At 36.5% G+C, this 14,041-nt stretch overlaps 1 protein-coding gene across 1 annotated transcript; it reads right to left on the bottom strand.

Moving 5' to 3' along the window:
- Positions 1–4,111: 4,111 nt before the first annotated feature.
- LOC123773145 (protein OPI10 homolog) lies at positions 4,112–12,751 on the bottom strand. Its single transcript, XM_045766654.2, has 4 exons — positions 12,530–12,751; positions 10,224–10,353; positions 7,540–7,724; positions 4,112–5,813 (listed from the first exon to the last, which is right to left on the bottom strand). Exons 1-4 carry the CDS (start codon positions 12,566–12,568, stop codon positions 5,562–5,564), a joined length of 606 nt encoding a protein of 201 aa, XP_045622610.1. The 5' UTR covers positions 12,569–12,751; the 3' UTR covers positions 4,112–5,561.
- Positions 12,752–14,041: the final 1,290 nt, after the last annotated feature.

The following is a 14,041-nucleotide window of genomic DNA, read 5'->3' as shown; positions in this document are numbered from 1 at the left end:
TTATTTTCATGGATTTCGATTTATTTAATTTTTTATTGAATTATTTTGTGTGGCATTGTGTTGAAATTGAGCTGTGTTGTTTACCATACCGTTCATTTCGTGAGTATAGTTTATTTTTTTATTTTTTCATATTTTCATTTCATTTTTTAACTGTTTTTCTTATATTTCGGTGATGGGAACATCAGATCACTTGATGTGAACAATTTTCTGAGGGGAACATCAGACCATTTGGGAAGGCATCGAACGAGGGAGTTAGGAATGGTGGGGATGACGAGGGGACGGAAGTGAGAGATGGTGGGGAGGACGAGGGGATAAGGGAGGGGGTAATGGTGGGCTAGGATGAGGAGACGGGGAAGTTTGGGATGGTGGGGACGATGGGATGGGGCAATGGAGAATGGTGGGGAGAACAAAGGGACAGGGAAGTGGGGCATGGTGGGAGGCAAGAGGGGATGGTGGAGTGGGGAGGAAGAGGGGACGGTGGAGTGGGGAATGGTTGGGAGGCCGAGGAGACGGGTGAGGGGGGATTGGTGGGGAGGACTGGGGGAAAGGGAAGGTGGCTGTGGCTCAGCAACGCACATGCGTTGCCGAGCCACAGCAACGCGTGGCCTGGGTACTGCTAGCATTAACTAAAAAACACATTTTATACAGACTAATACTCAGATACCTTATCTTTATTGAGGACTCTTGTTGGCATATGGAAGAGTGAGGAAAGGGGGGAGGAGAGGAGGTGTTAGTGTTTGAAAGGGGGAGTTCCCATCCATTATAACAGCAGTGATGATACTTCTGCAGTACTCTCTCTAGTTTTGCAGGCGTACCACTAGGACCAGATTGTGGCTCACTGCTTGCTTGTCTAAGAATCTGTCTACAGACACTTGTTTTTCCCTACGTTTTAAAACTTGTGTGTAGCGAGACTCGCTATGCTCACGTTGTGTCTATGAATGATCTGTTTTTTCTCTATTGTCTTCCTCACAACTATTTTCTTAGGTTAAACTTTACCACTGACTTTCTTGGAACCCATGGAAAGATATATAATAAGCACTTTTATGTTCAGAAACCCCCCAAAATCACAAAAACAAAACTCTTCACAGTGAATTCAAGCGCAGTTGTCACTAGGCGGAAGACCCTGGTAAACTGAAGCATGCCATGTGTTTGGTCGGTCCATACGTGTATCAACAAACTCGAGCACCGAAGCAAACTTCGAATACAGAGTATAAATTTTTTGAAGTAATTGAGCTCGAGAAGCGAAAAATTCGAAAACCGAGGTTCCACTGTGTGTGTGTGTACTGTATATATATATTTTATATTTATTTTTATTTATAAATCACTTGTCTCGTCAATTACAACACCTTGAAAGCACCAAAGCTATTAATTTGCTCAAAGCATTCTCTCATTATTTGCAGGAGCATATAGTCAAGCATTTTTTAAATTACTTTTATCTTAAAATTATGGCTGCCTCTACATACTGTACAGTACTTGTCAGCTTCACCCATGACACTTTGCCATCTTGATGCTTTATATCATACTGGCTTACATCTAAGCAAGGAATGTTATTAGGTACCACGTTCATGCTGAAACTGGTATTTCATCTACAGGATAAATGACGTCACTAGTCTTAGATTATTTTAGCAAGAACTCAGCAGCAGCCCAATTTATTTATACTGAATAAAGTACTGTATAAATAAATTTTCTAATTTGTTATTATTATACTATATTTTGATAAATTCCCACATTCTGCAGTCCCTTCATACTGTTTTGTAACCCTTCAATACTAAAGTAGCTTTCTTACTGCTATGTTGCCATGAAGTGTGTCAGTGTAAAACCCTCAAATCATCCCTTGAAGGCCTTTGCCTCTTCCTGTATGTTAAAATTACATTTTCCTGAGCATTTTCATGTCCTTTTGTATTTGCTGCAGTTTTTACAGACAAGTCTAGAATCATTGAAGTTAATTTTTGTTAATATTTTGTTGTGAATAACGATAGTTTTACAATTATACATCACCTCCATCCTGATGTGTCTAATGCAGAAAAAAACTATTTTTTTACTACGAAAATTTGACAAATGACTGCTGGTTTTTAACTAGCAGTCATTTGTGGTTATTGTTGACTTAATTGATGCAATGGCCATAAATACTCTAATCCTTCTAATTCCATAGTCCTGGAAATTCAGCATTAGTTATACAGTATTGCTTATTCCGTAAACACATGACAATGGAGCCTTGCTGGGTCTTCAGTTATGAAGGTATACCTCAAGACGAACCAGTGAGACAGGCCAGTCATTTATGTCCCATCACTATACTACAGAACATTTTATTTAAAACATTACCAGATACTGTACTCTATCATGATACGTGGTTGACTACAATAGATAATAGATTAGGAACCATTAACAGGCTCCTGCCCTTAGAATTCAAACGGTCTTGCCCCATTTAGTCTTTAATACTAAGGGCCAAATTTTCAAGACAGGAAATTTTCCTAACATTCCTTTACAACAGATGGAACTAGATACTCTGCTTGGTAAAGTTGACTACTTTTATATAACTTAATGTCCTGCTCTTGTATCAGCATCTTAAATAGTATTGAAACACTTCTGACCAAGTTGCACATTGAAGTGCTATACCGTTAACCATACTAGCCTAGTGATTTCTCTTGGTAATTGCCATTTTTTATATTTGCATTTGCAGAAATTTTTAGTGAAATAACTGCATTTACAGTCATTTCACTATAAATATTCCATAGATATTTGTAATACTCTAATTAAATTTTTTTTATATAAAAGCAAAAGCTAATTTAAATGTGGTATCTTAATAACTTCCCTAAGCATTAAATAAATAAGCTTGCCAACTGATTACATAAATGTAAATTTAGCTAGAAACGAAGAATCACAAGTAGACAGCCACGGATGAAAAGAAATTTAGATTGCAGCTCATCTTCCATAAAAATACAATAAAATGAGTACGAATACAATGGATGAATTTAAAAAAATGTGAACCAAGCAATAAAACTAGGGAAAATGTTTCAACATTCTGAACATTTTCCAGAATGATAGATGAATGACTACTCGTGGAGAAGGGAAATCAATAGAACTTAAGATAGTTAATAAAGCCATGGTAGTTGTCATTATTGTTCAAAGCATTAGTACTAGTATGTTGTAATATGCAAGAAAAATGCAAATTGTAAATCCCTACTTTGATTAAGCAAAAAATTATTTTAAATTTTATGTATTGTAAACCAAAATACAATATAAAAACATTTTAACAAGTATAACTGTGAACTTGGATAAATTTTCTAAAATTGTTAAACATTTTGAATATAATGTATGCACTTGTAATTTGAATCAAGTTATAAGACCTGCGATACCATTCACTGTAATAAATTACACAGATATATATTATAGGTATGTAGGCAAAAATCATGCCTTCCAATCCTGTTTCATATACAAACATCCCACTATGCTAATGCTACATTTTAATATGGATTTTGAGTAATTTAGTTGTAGAACAATGTCACCCAAGTAAAATGGACCAATGTTATTTGTGGTGGATTATCTTTTGTTTTCGTATTTGGATCTTGATTTTATCAGACTAAAATGCTGCTGCACAGCCAATGGCTTTGCACCTTTAAATAATAATTACCCTAGGCAGATCCTCATGTCATGCACATTTAAGGTCATATATAAAAAAAAAAAAAAAAGTGTGCTAAACTAGGTGAGGCATTCATTTATGTTCTTGTAGATCATTCCACAAGCTTATGAAGCACAGCTACAAACCTCATCTGTCCACTGAACTATTATCAAAAAAAAAATTTGTATTGTGTTCTTTAAAGCATCTTTTAAAATATTTCCTGAAACCACATTAATTGGTTCAAATTGAATTCTTTATTAATATATTACAGTAATCTGGTACAACTGCAGAAATAAGGGTACTATGAGTTGTCATGTCACTCTAGAGTGTATACAAAGTTAGATAGCTTGTTAATACGTCTAGTAATTTCTGCCTGATTAGCTAAAAAGTGCTGTACTACATAAATCTAAATAACTTACCTAATTGATTACAACTAATAAGACCAGGATTTTAAATAACTACAATTTTAGACAAGGATGCAAGATAATGTAATTTATTAAATGGCCAATAGGTTTATTTGTCAAATTTGAAGCAGAGGTCAAAATATTGTAGTATCACTAGTGAGAAATGACACCATAGAAGTACAAAACAAAAAACAAAAAATCCAAAATTGGCTTCTAATGTGGAAATCATTCAAGCCAAGACACTGTAACTTCTGGATACACCAAGTCCTGTTGACACATTGCACAAGTATTAGTTTCAACAACTTATACTTTATTAAACCTATGGCATCAGCAAGCACAATTATCTACGATGAAGTAAAAAAATAAAAAAAATATAACATGCACACTGTAATATCAAGTAACAATCAGGCAATTACTTTTTAAAAGTAAATTGACACATTAATCATACATACACCCTATGCACATGACAATTATTGGACAAACATATTAAAATAAAGGTTACATTCTGCCTTGCATCGCAGAAAGGCCTTTCTGTTTTATTTCACATAGAGAGGGATTTTGTTTTTTAATAAAAAAATTAAGAAACAATATTCTAAAGTAGTTATTATTGATGTATTTTTTGCCAATTTTTAAGGCTGAATTCCTTAAACCTTACATATTTTTAGGACATCAAAGTATGCCTTATGCATTTAAAGCCAATGAGCTTTATACCTAAACTCATAGCTTGAAGTACAGAACACAAAAAATAACTATATAATTCAGAAATATTCAAAGCCATTTAGTTAAATATTTTATTACTATGAAAACCAATTGTAATACTGTACATTATCTTCAGTTAGCAGCTCGGAGAACAAAATCATAAGAATTTGCCAATAAATTATTTGAATTTCTCCGAGGCTGTATGGATATGCTGCCTTTTATCAAATGTTTATAACGTCCAGGCACATCACAATAGAGCTAATACATCCACATAAATGTGATGAACGAGAGCTTCTGCTTGTCCCTCGATGGGGAAAAGATGGCAAACAATTACACACACACCTCAATAACTACATAATCATAATACAGTAGGTCTAAATACCAGGCAAACAGATTTTTAATAAAATTTTAATAGATTTTTGTTACGAATCTTTGATGTACACACAATGGTGAAATGTGAACAAGAATGATCACCAAAATGATTCTAATACCATTTTAATTCTTACATTATAATATATTGTTCCTTGAGAGGAAGTTGCAGTCTGACATTTTAAACTTTATAATTATTCCTATAGGATATAATGCACACCCTAGCTCAGCTGCAAATTGTATAATACATAGTGGGGCAATTATGATAAAAAAAAAATACAATACAGTACAGTAGCCTAATACTGTGAAAATTATATGCAATTCTTATACATAAATTTCCACATAGGTTTCTTTGAGTATTGCTAATATAACTATACTGTAATCAAATTTTATATAATTTCTTTGAAGATTAAATTTATTTCCATTATAAAATTTAATATACACTATATAAAACAAGTTTTTCTATTAGTTTATCTCTTCCAGAAATTTGGATTCTGTTGTAATCTGCGACTGAAGTTTTCGTACCACTTTGAGAGAGTGGAGAGGGGAAGATATTGTTCTGATGGGTTGGGTGTAATTTGTGATGGACTCTGAGCAAAGCTGGAGGCATAATTGTATAGATTTTCACACATGGCTTGACTGAATTCCACGTAAGAGTTCAGAGTTGATGCTTCCGTTGATGGATTAGGTACTTGACCCTGGATCTGTGATAAAGGTTCCACCTGCAGGAATATTACCAAAATTAATATTTTTTTCTCAAATTCCCTCTGAAATATACTGCAGTAACAAAATTCTTACTGGCTACTGAATATTTTTATATGTGCAATGCAGCTTAATATTGGCTGCATCTTATATGTAGTTAACACAAACAAGGGGACTTTTACTGGACATCAAACATGCCCCCCCGGTTCATGAAGCCTATTCCCTTCACATATCTACACAACATTTGGTGAAGTTCTACGGTCTAAATAAACCTACCTCCTTATCTGCATAAAATTGTAACTGGGTCCCTATCCAGGAAAAAATCACTTTGCCAACAAATAATGGCTTAGAAAATGACAAGCAGATGCATACTAAACTAAATGGAGGCCATGGTAGAGACGAGGGTGTTCATCCTGTCGTCCATGCAAGATCTAACTACTGCACATTCAGAAGGGCACCAAATTTGCCCAGCATGTTTTAAAGCTGGTCTATAATGCACAGATGCACATTATCAGCCAATATTAAAAGTCTTAATATATAAAAATCTTGATGTCTTTGTCTAGTAAAGTAACCTGTCCTAATAGGTAAAATATGTCAAAATGTGGTATGGTAAGGCCAAAAACAGTCTTATTAGAAAATGGTAACTGTTTGCAAAATTTATAATGTCCTGTTTTCTGCTTCTGAGTCCTTTGGTAGGTTAGGATAAGGCACTTTATTACGACAGTTTCTTGACATTGGAACGATCGCGAGAATAGGCCGAGTAAAAGACCGAGTTGTCTTTTATGTAGAGAAGTCCACTGCTGTACATAATCCACTAGTACCTGGTTGATTTTACTGGACAAATCAACACTGGGTATGTGAAGGGACTATTAGGGTCAGGGAAAACAGAGTTGCAAACCTTAAAAATATAAAAAGGAGATTTTTAACTAATCCACAAGCCAGTCCTAGCTAGTGTGATTGACTCACAGCTAACAAGCTTATGGGTATCTGATGGACCACTAAACTTAGGACAACAGAAGTAATTAAAGTAAATGTCAGTCCTTGGCAATAATGTAAAGCATAGGCAATTAATGTGCAGTTGGTGGGGATGATTGGAACCTGGAGCATGGTTGCCGCTGCTACCTGGTAGTCTTTGAAAGAAAGTATTTGTTTTGGTTGATAGTTAACTTGGTAAGGTTTATCACTGATGATCAAACAAGTGACATTACTGGGGCTCAGTATGGCTGTAGTTTGTGAAGAGACCTTGTAAGGCATCAGTTTTTTGAACTGCATTGAACTTCTCCAGTGACCCTCAGGCACCTTACAAAAAGTTATGTAAATAATGAAATGAAATTTTTTCTTGTTGCAATATTGATAATGAACATAGAATGTGAACTAACAATTTTACTTGGAAATATGTTCATCTTATAACAAGATACAGTAAGGCAAAAATAGTTTTAAGATAATGCCAAGGGAGTTGATTAACCAAGTACCTCAACTTGCCCTGCCATTACCTATGAACTGTTTTGGTCAAATAGTGACAAAACAAATAGTCACATGATAACTCACTGCACTATATCAACACAACTACACTTTGTAGGATAATTATTAATAATTTATACATTTAATATTTATCCAGCAATATAAAAAATACTTAAATGCACCAAACTACAGAACAGAGCTTCTGTAAAGAAACTACAGAGCTCCTAAAGAGGGAAAAGTAAATTAGTAATTAAGTTTACATAAAAGGTAAAACTAAATTCTTACCGATAATCCAATTTGTGCATTATGAGACATCTTCTGTTCACCAAAGGTGAATCCAGTTTGCAGGTATGCATCGCCCGACTGTTTCAGCCCGGAGATTTTAAATATTGCAGATGGCTTTTCATTTGTGATGTTGCCCAAGAGATGCCAAGTTGGTGGTTTGGTGGGCTCAGGCCAACTGAAGTACACTGTTGAGAAGTCATTATAGGTCTCACTAATGTACTGTTTCTACCTTGGCAAACTTTTCCCCCACACAATTTGAATATATTTTTCTTTTCTTTAGGCATTGACAAAATGTTTGTGTACAAAAATAATGAGATGATAAATCTGCCAGTTCTCAGCCATTTAAACAAGTCATTTATGTTCCATGTTCATAAAATATACTTTTATTTGTTTAACTATGCATATGGTTTGAATTTAGAGAACAGATACCTAAAAAGAAAGGCCAGTGTAATAAAGATCATAATATACTGCATATGATTCTACTGGTGAAATCCCTGAATAAATGGGTGATATAACTACAGTATGTGTATGTTGCCAGACAACAATAACTGGAGACGAGGGGAAAAGGTGAAGTTGGCCTTATCAGTCCACCAATTATTATACAATACAGTATATGGGAACCTACATATTTCAGTTAACACTTTAATTATTATTGCATTTTCAGACATGACTGGTGTCATTTTGTAGATAAAAATCTCAACCTGTACACATTTTCTGTAAAGATTTTAGATGTATTTTTAAATCCGATTGGCAAAAAGTTTGAAATGTACAGATAACGCAAGAACATAAACCCCCCTTCACACAAATTGAGGACAAATAATTTGTACAAAAACATTCCTTTTGAAAAGAATTTTATATTTAATGATGTTTGCTTTTAGTTTTTTATATTGCTAATTTCTTTAATTGTTTATATTATTTAACCTTTAGCAACTCTTAATCCCTCCAGACAATTGTCATCCCTTCCCATGAGTGGAAAATTATAATGATAATCCACACAAAGAAAATTGTCATGTGTATAGTACTATGCACATGATGACACATGCTGTACTCTAAAACAGCTTCAGTTGTTAATAAGTATGAAAGAAAACAGGAAGGTCATTAAGTATGTTGAAAAAGACATGTCTACTTATCAATTTACCGTACAGTGTTTTATATTTTTGACTAGTTAGAAAGGAAGTGATAGATTAATACTTTATAAACAAGGGGTGTTCATAAAGTTCCCAGATTTATTTTAAAATATCAATTACCTCTTTGAATGAAGTGCGAGACAATACCTCATACACCACGTTCTTCGCAACTGCGCTGATGTATTTTATATACATCTGCGCAATTGTGCATGGTAACTATGTTAATGTATCTCTGTGGGAAGAGTTTGCACACTCTTGATGAGATCATCAGACATGATGTGCACACTTTATACGGTATTATTTCAGGAAATTGAATAATGCAATAGCATGAGGGAGCAAGGTCTGTGTTTTATTGTGAGTTGGCAATAACTACCCATTGAGAGTTAGACTAGAAATTTGTGTTCTTGAAATCAAAGTTCTGGGGTTTCATTTGTTATTTCTTCCACTAGATGGCATTATTGCTTCTGCATCAACAGTACAGCATTTGTTGGCTTGCATGACCAGCACAAATTTTTCTGAACAGTACCATTTAGTTGTTCCCTCAGGGAATAGTCCAAAGAATATGACCAAGCAACAACCAAGCTATATTAATATTACTTACCAGAATCCCTGGGATCTTTTCAAAAGTCCCTACTGGGTCACAGTGGGGTAGCAAGATCCTGGATAATATACAGTATTATATTCAGCTTTGAATGACCTCTGGAAGGTTCATTCACCAGAGCGTCAGTAGTTGACTCGACTGGAAGGTTACCAACTCATCACAGTATTCACCTTTGTCCCCAAAGAGTTTTTCCAATTAGATTTTAAACTGAAGCCATGTCTTAGCATTTACATCATTGGTGGGTTTATAACCCTATTTAGGATATTTGCGCTTACACCCTTCCAAGCAATACTCTGCCCTAAAATGCCACCTCGTATTTCTAAGTACAATTGGTTTACTGTACAGTACTTGGCTGATATATATTTGTCGCCTTTCTCCCTTTCCCCACTGTGATCGGGCAGCGATGTTTGAAATGATCCCTCCTGTGCTGGGAAGCAATTGTCGACCTGGCCTGACTTAACTGGTTACATGCTTGGGAGATTTCTAAGAAAACAACCGAGTGGACTGCTCAGAAAGGAATATTTAATTTATATTTTTTTTTTTTTTTTTTTTTTTTTTTTGAGATATATACAAGAGTTGTTACATTCTTGTAGAGCCACTAGTACGCGTAGCGTTTCGGGCAAGTCCTTAATCCTATGGTCCCTGGAATACGATCCCCTGCCGCGAAGAATCGTTTTTTCATCCAAGTACACATTTTACTGTTGCGTTAAACAGAGGCTACAGTTAAGGAATTGCGCCCAGTAAATCCTCCCCGGCCAGGATACGAACCCATGACATAGCGCTCGCGGAACGCCAGGCGAGTGTCTTACCACTACACCACGGAGACTGCTTAAACCATTATTTTAACCATATAAACCATTATTTAAACCATATTCAAACCATTATTTTGAGTTGAAGTGTTTCATGAAACTATTTGAACACTCCCCATACATGAATTTATAAAAAAGTAAGCGGACCTGATCCTCCGAGGCCATCTGGGAAAGGCTGCGTTCCTGTGAGGAAGACTACAACATGGTTGATGTTATCTGCCTGGGGTATGACTGTGAGAAACTGGGTCTCTCCTATTTGCTCAAAATTTGTCTGCACCTGTAAGAAAACAATAAGAAAAATTATCAGCCACTAGTAATTTTACATCCAGGTTCCTAATTAGTTAGGTGTACAGGGATGAACAGTGAAGGAATAGTGTCAAATCAATCCACCTTGCCCAGGGATATGAACCAAGTTGTTCTCACTTGCAAGTAAGTAAGGGAGGCTATAACCACAAGGCAAGGAGTGGCTTTATAAGTTTAGTGTTTCAAGGCACTGTAAATGAAACTTTTAATGTCTTCTCATAGACATAACAACATAGGATAAAAACTTAGGATAGGATTAGATGTTGAGATATAAGTCTCATCCTAATCACACACTCAAGACCTTGACAAAGCACTCAGGAGAGTGCAAAAAACTTGGTGTACACTATTTACATAAATTTCACAAATACGCAAGTAGGGTTTTTTATCCTATAACAATAATATACTTGTAACAGTAAATAAGAATTTAACAAAAAATTATACATGGGTAAATGTTAAGTATGTGCTCTATACAACTTTATTTTTTTTTACAAAACCCTATACTGTAATTATGAACAAGGCCCTAAATTTAGATTTAGTATTGTTAACTTATTTCATATACAGTACTGTATTGATGTTATCAAACTGAACAAGTATACACACTAGGTTGCGGGTGTGATAATTGGTTCTCGTACACGGGTAACTTTAGGCTTTGCTAAGGAAGTCACGCTGGGCTTTCGGACACTATATGCATATACACCTGCAGGGAATTTAATTGCAAACACACTGATACCGAAACGAGCGATGTAGCACGAGAATTAAGGTGAGAAAACTGAAACGAGTATACACATTTAGTGTCGCCGAGAACTCGCCCATAAACGCTAGGCCTAATTCGTGCATACGCGCGGAGCGCATGCCTGGGGCGCAATACTGTTAATGTTTTAACATTAACAAACATCAAATAGTTTCATTGTGTTTAGTTACCTGTTCCCTTTTTTTTGGATGCTGTGCGAGTCATTTTATAGGGGATATTCTCGGGTGGTATTGGAAGCCTTTGGATCCTCAATTATTACTTCTCAAGAGTTATTTACCAAGATTCTAATTGCCCCTGAGTCCATGATTATTGAATCCCTTCCTTCCTGGGGAAACAATAATTTAGACACATTCATTTATGTTAAATGGGAAGGTGGCGGCAGTGTTTAATGAGAATTTAATTATTAGTTATAAATTAATAACCCCTATTCTTGTTGTGTCCTCCTCATTTAATATTCAGCTTATATTCGTGGCAGTTCAGTGAGGGGTCATGCTGAGCTGTGGCAGTGTTAAGCTGGGGTATTGAGTGAAGGGAAAAGGTAGAGCAAAGAGAGTAGGTAAAGGGTTATTACAGTGTTAGAATAGGTTACGTAAATTGTCAAGAATTCTTAACTTTATGTGTAGCATCAATCGAGAAGACGAACAACAAGGCAAGTTGAGATTTCTAGTTGAATATTTTATAATTATATGTGGCAAGGCAATGCACATTATATTGTTTGCAGTATAAAAATAGTTGGAAATGGTTACTTTTGGACTTCTGCGGTGAACAAGTACGTTAATTCGGAAATCGTCACAATCCGGCTGGGGGTTCTTCCCATATAGTCCGGATTAGCGAGCTGATACAGTACTTAGAAGGTTCAAAAATCAAATATTGCCAAATCTAATTTAGCTTAGCCAGATAACATGACTAGCTGGAAGATGCTGTTAGAACTGAGGACACTTGTGCAGCAGGGAACCAATGTGGCCCAAGTCATATCAATTTGGCATCTGTGATGTCACAACTAATAGCAAACTTGTTGAGCTGTCTTAGTGCCAATTATGATATGTTGCATTACACATTATACTTTATTAAAATTTTGCAACAAACTTTGGGCCTGTAACAGTGCACCATTGGCCTGAATTAGTTTGCTAGGTATTCTGTAATTTCCCACGTAGCCTGTAACCTAAATATGTCACCAGTGACGTAAAACTCATGGTTTGGTTTGAGGTGGACCAGCCTAGTCCGCCCGTCCTCACACTGCTGCTGGAGTCACCTGTTGCTACCACGGTGGTGTCATCACCCAGGATACAGGTGCACACCAAGTACCAGTGACCGTGCTGGTGACGAGGGCGACACCAGGCCACCAGGAGCCCTGGATACTGGCAAGGTGAGGTAGAGGAGAGGCGGACACAACACTCACCAGTCGCCCGGAGACGATCAAACCGAAGAGGTTGGCCATGACACCCAACTCTCACCACAACCTGGGTTCTCCTGCTGCTGGAGGCGTTGCCCCGGGTGTTGTAGTTGCCGTGGGTGGTGTTGTGGGTGTTGTTAGCTAATGGTCACGTCCACTAGAGACGTCAAGTGATCTTCCTCCTCCTCCTCGTCCTCAGCTGACGTGCTGAGCGTCAAGTTCCTGCAGCTGTGAATGCTGTGTGTTATTATCCGCATCTCGTGAGGCTCTATGGTCATACCTCATTCCTCTCTGTATTTGGCTACATAAAATATTTATGCTGGTTATTACCACTCTACTCTGTGGTTTGTGGCCTACTTAATGAGATACTTAATTACTGTCATCCTCGAATGAGCTCCATTTTGACAAGAGTTAAAAGATAAATATAATGGTTACCCATTGTCGAGAAAAATGGAATTGTATATTAGTGCAGAATTTATAATTGAGTAACAATAAATATTTGTCTCTCAGATGTAAGTATGATGAATGGTTATAATTGAATGCAAATACTGGGGTTCTAGAACACTCCCGCTGCTTATGGAGCGTTGCTTCAAATCGAATCCAAGCTGGTTGATTTTTAATCACCAAAGATTTTATCTGAATTTACCTGAGAGCCACTATATCTCCCTAGAGACCTCGACGGGAACAGGAAGCCGGCAGCTTGTCTCGGTCTCCCCCTCTGAGATTGTTTCTGAGGATTTTTGTTATTTTCTGTGGTTGGAAGAAAACGCGCACAGAGTGGGGGACTTATTTTAATTTAATAATAATAATAATAATAATAATACTAATTAATTATTAAATACAAATAATTAATTAATAGTAATCATAATAATAAATGATTAATTATAGTGATAATCCTTAAATGAAGAAGCATAATAGCGAATTAACGAATAAAATAAATAAACTTGAAACTTGAAATGTCGAGTGCACGCTACGCTCTTCACTCTACACTGTATTTCAGCCCTTAAACTACCCCCAGATGATGTAGACCACCACCCACAGGCAGGTAAGTACATGGAGTCCAAGCATGTCATGACACATTCAAAGTAACCAACCCAAATATACTCATTCCATCTCAAACAAAATTCAAAACAATCCTCCCTGGCTGTGAGTACCAGTCCATGCGGCCCGCCTCTGCCCGCCACCCGCTGCCTGACGCAAGCTTCCACCACAACATATACTCCAGTCATCCTCGACCTATCATGTCTCCCAGGAACAGGACTGTGCACGTAAATAAGACCAACAAAGCCCCTAACAAGGCATCCATCCCGACAAACACTGACAGCCATCGTGTTTCTCCCTCTGGAAGCTCTGGGGCCTAACTAAACTAACTAAACTCTATACTTACTACTATACTAGAGTTCTTTTTCTTTTTCTTTATACAAGGTATAAAGAGTTTAGTTTAGTTCATTTATTATGCACCTCATACCCATCTTGTGGGCGGTAGTGGAAAGGGTTAGAGAGGCACATAATGGGCTC

The sequence above is a fragment of the Procambarus clarkii genome, chromosome 81, assembly GCF_040958095.1.
Source record: "Procambarus clarkii isolate CNS0578487 chromosome 81, FALCON_Pclarkii_2.0, whole genome shotgun sequence".
Taxonomy (NCBI): Eukaryota; Metazoa; Arthropoda; class Malacostraca; order Decapoda; family Cambaridae; genus Procambarus; species Procambarus clarkii.
This window is presented reverse-complemented; position numbering and strand designations above follow the sequence as displayed.

Coding starts and splice junctions, on each gene's coding strand:
- LOC123773145 (XM_045766654.2), bottom strand. CDS start 12,568: ATGGCCAACCTCTTCGGTTTGATCGTCTCCGGGCGACTG. Junction 10,354..12,529: donor TGATCGTCTCCGGGCGACTG/GTGAGTGTTGTG, acceptor GTTTTCTTACAG/GTGCAGACAAATTTTGAGCA. Junction 5,814..7,539: donor ATGCACAAATTGGATTATCG/GTAAGAATTTAG, acceptor ATATTCCTGCAG/GTGGAACCTTTATCACAGAT.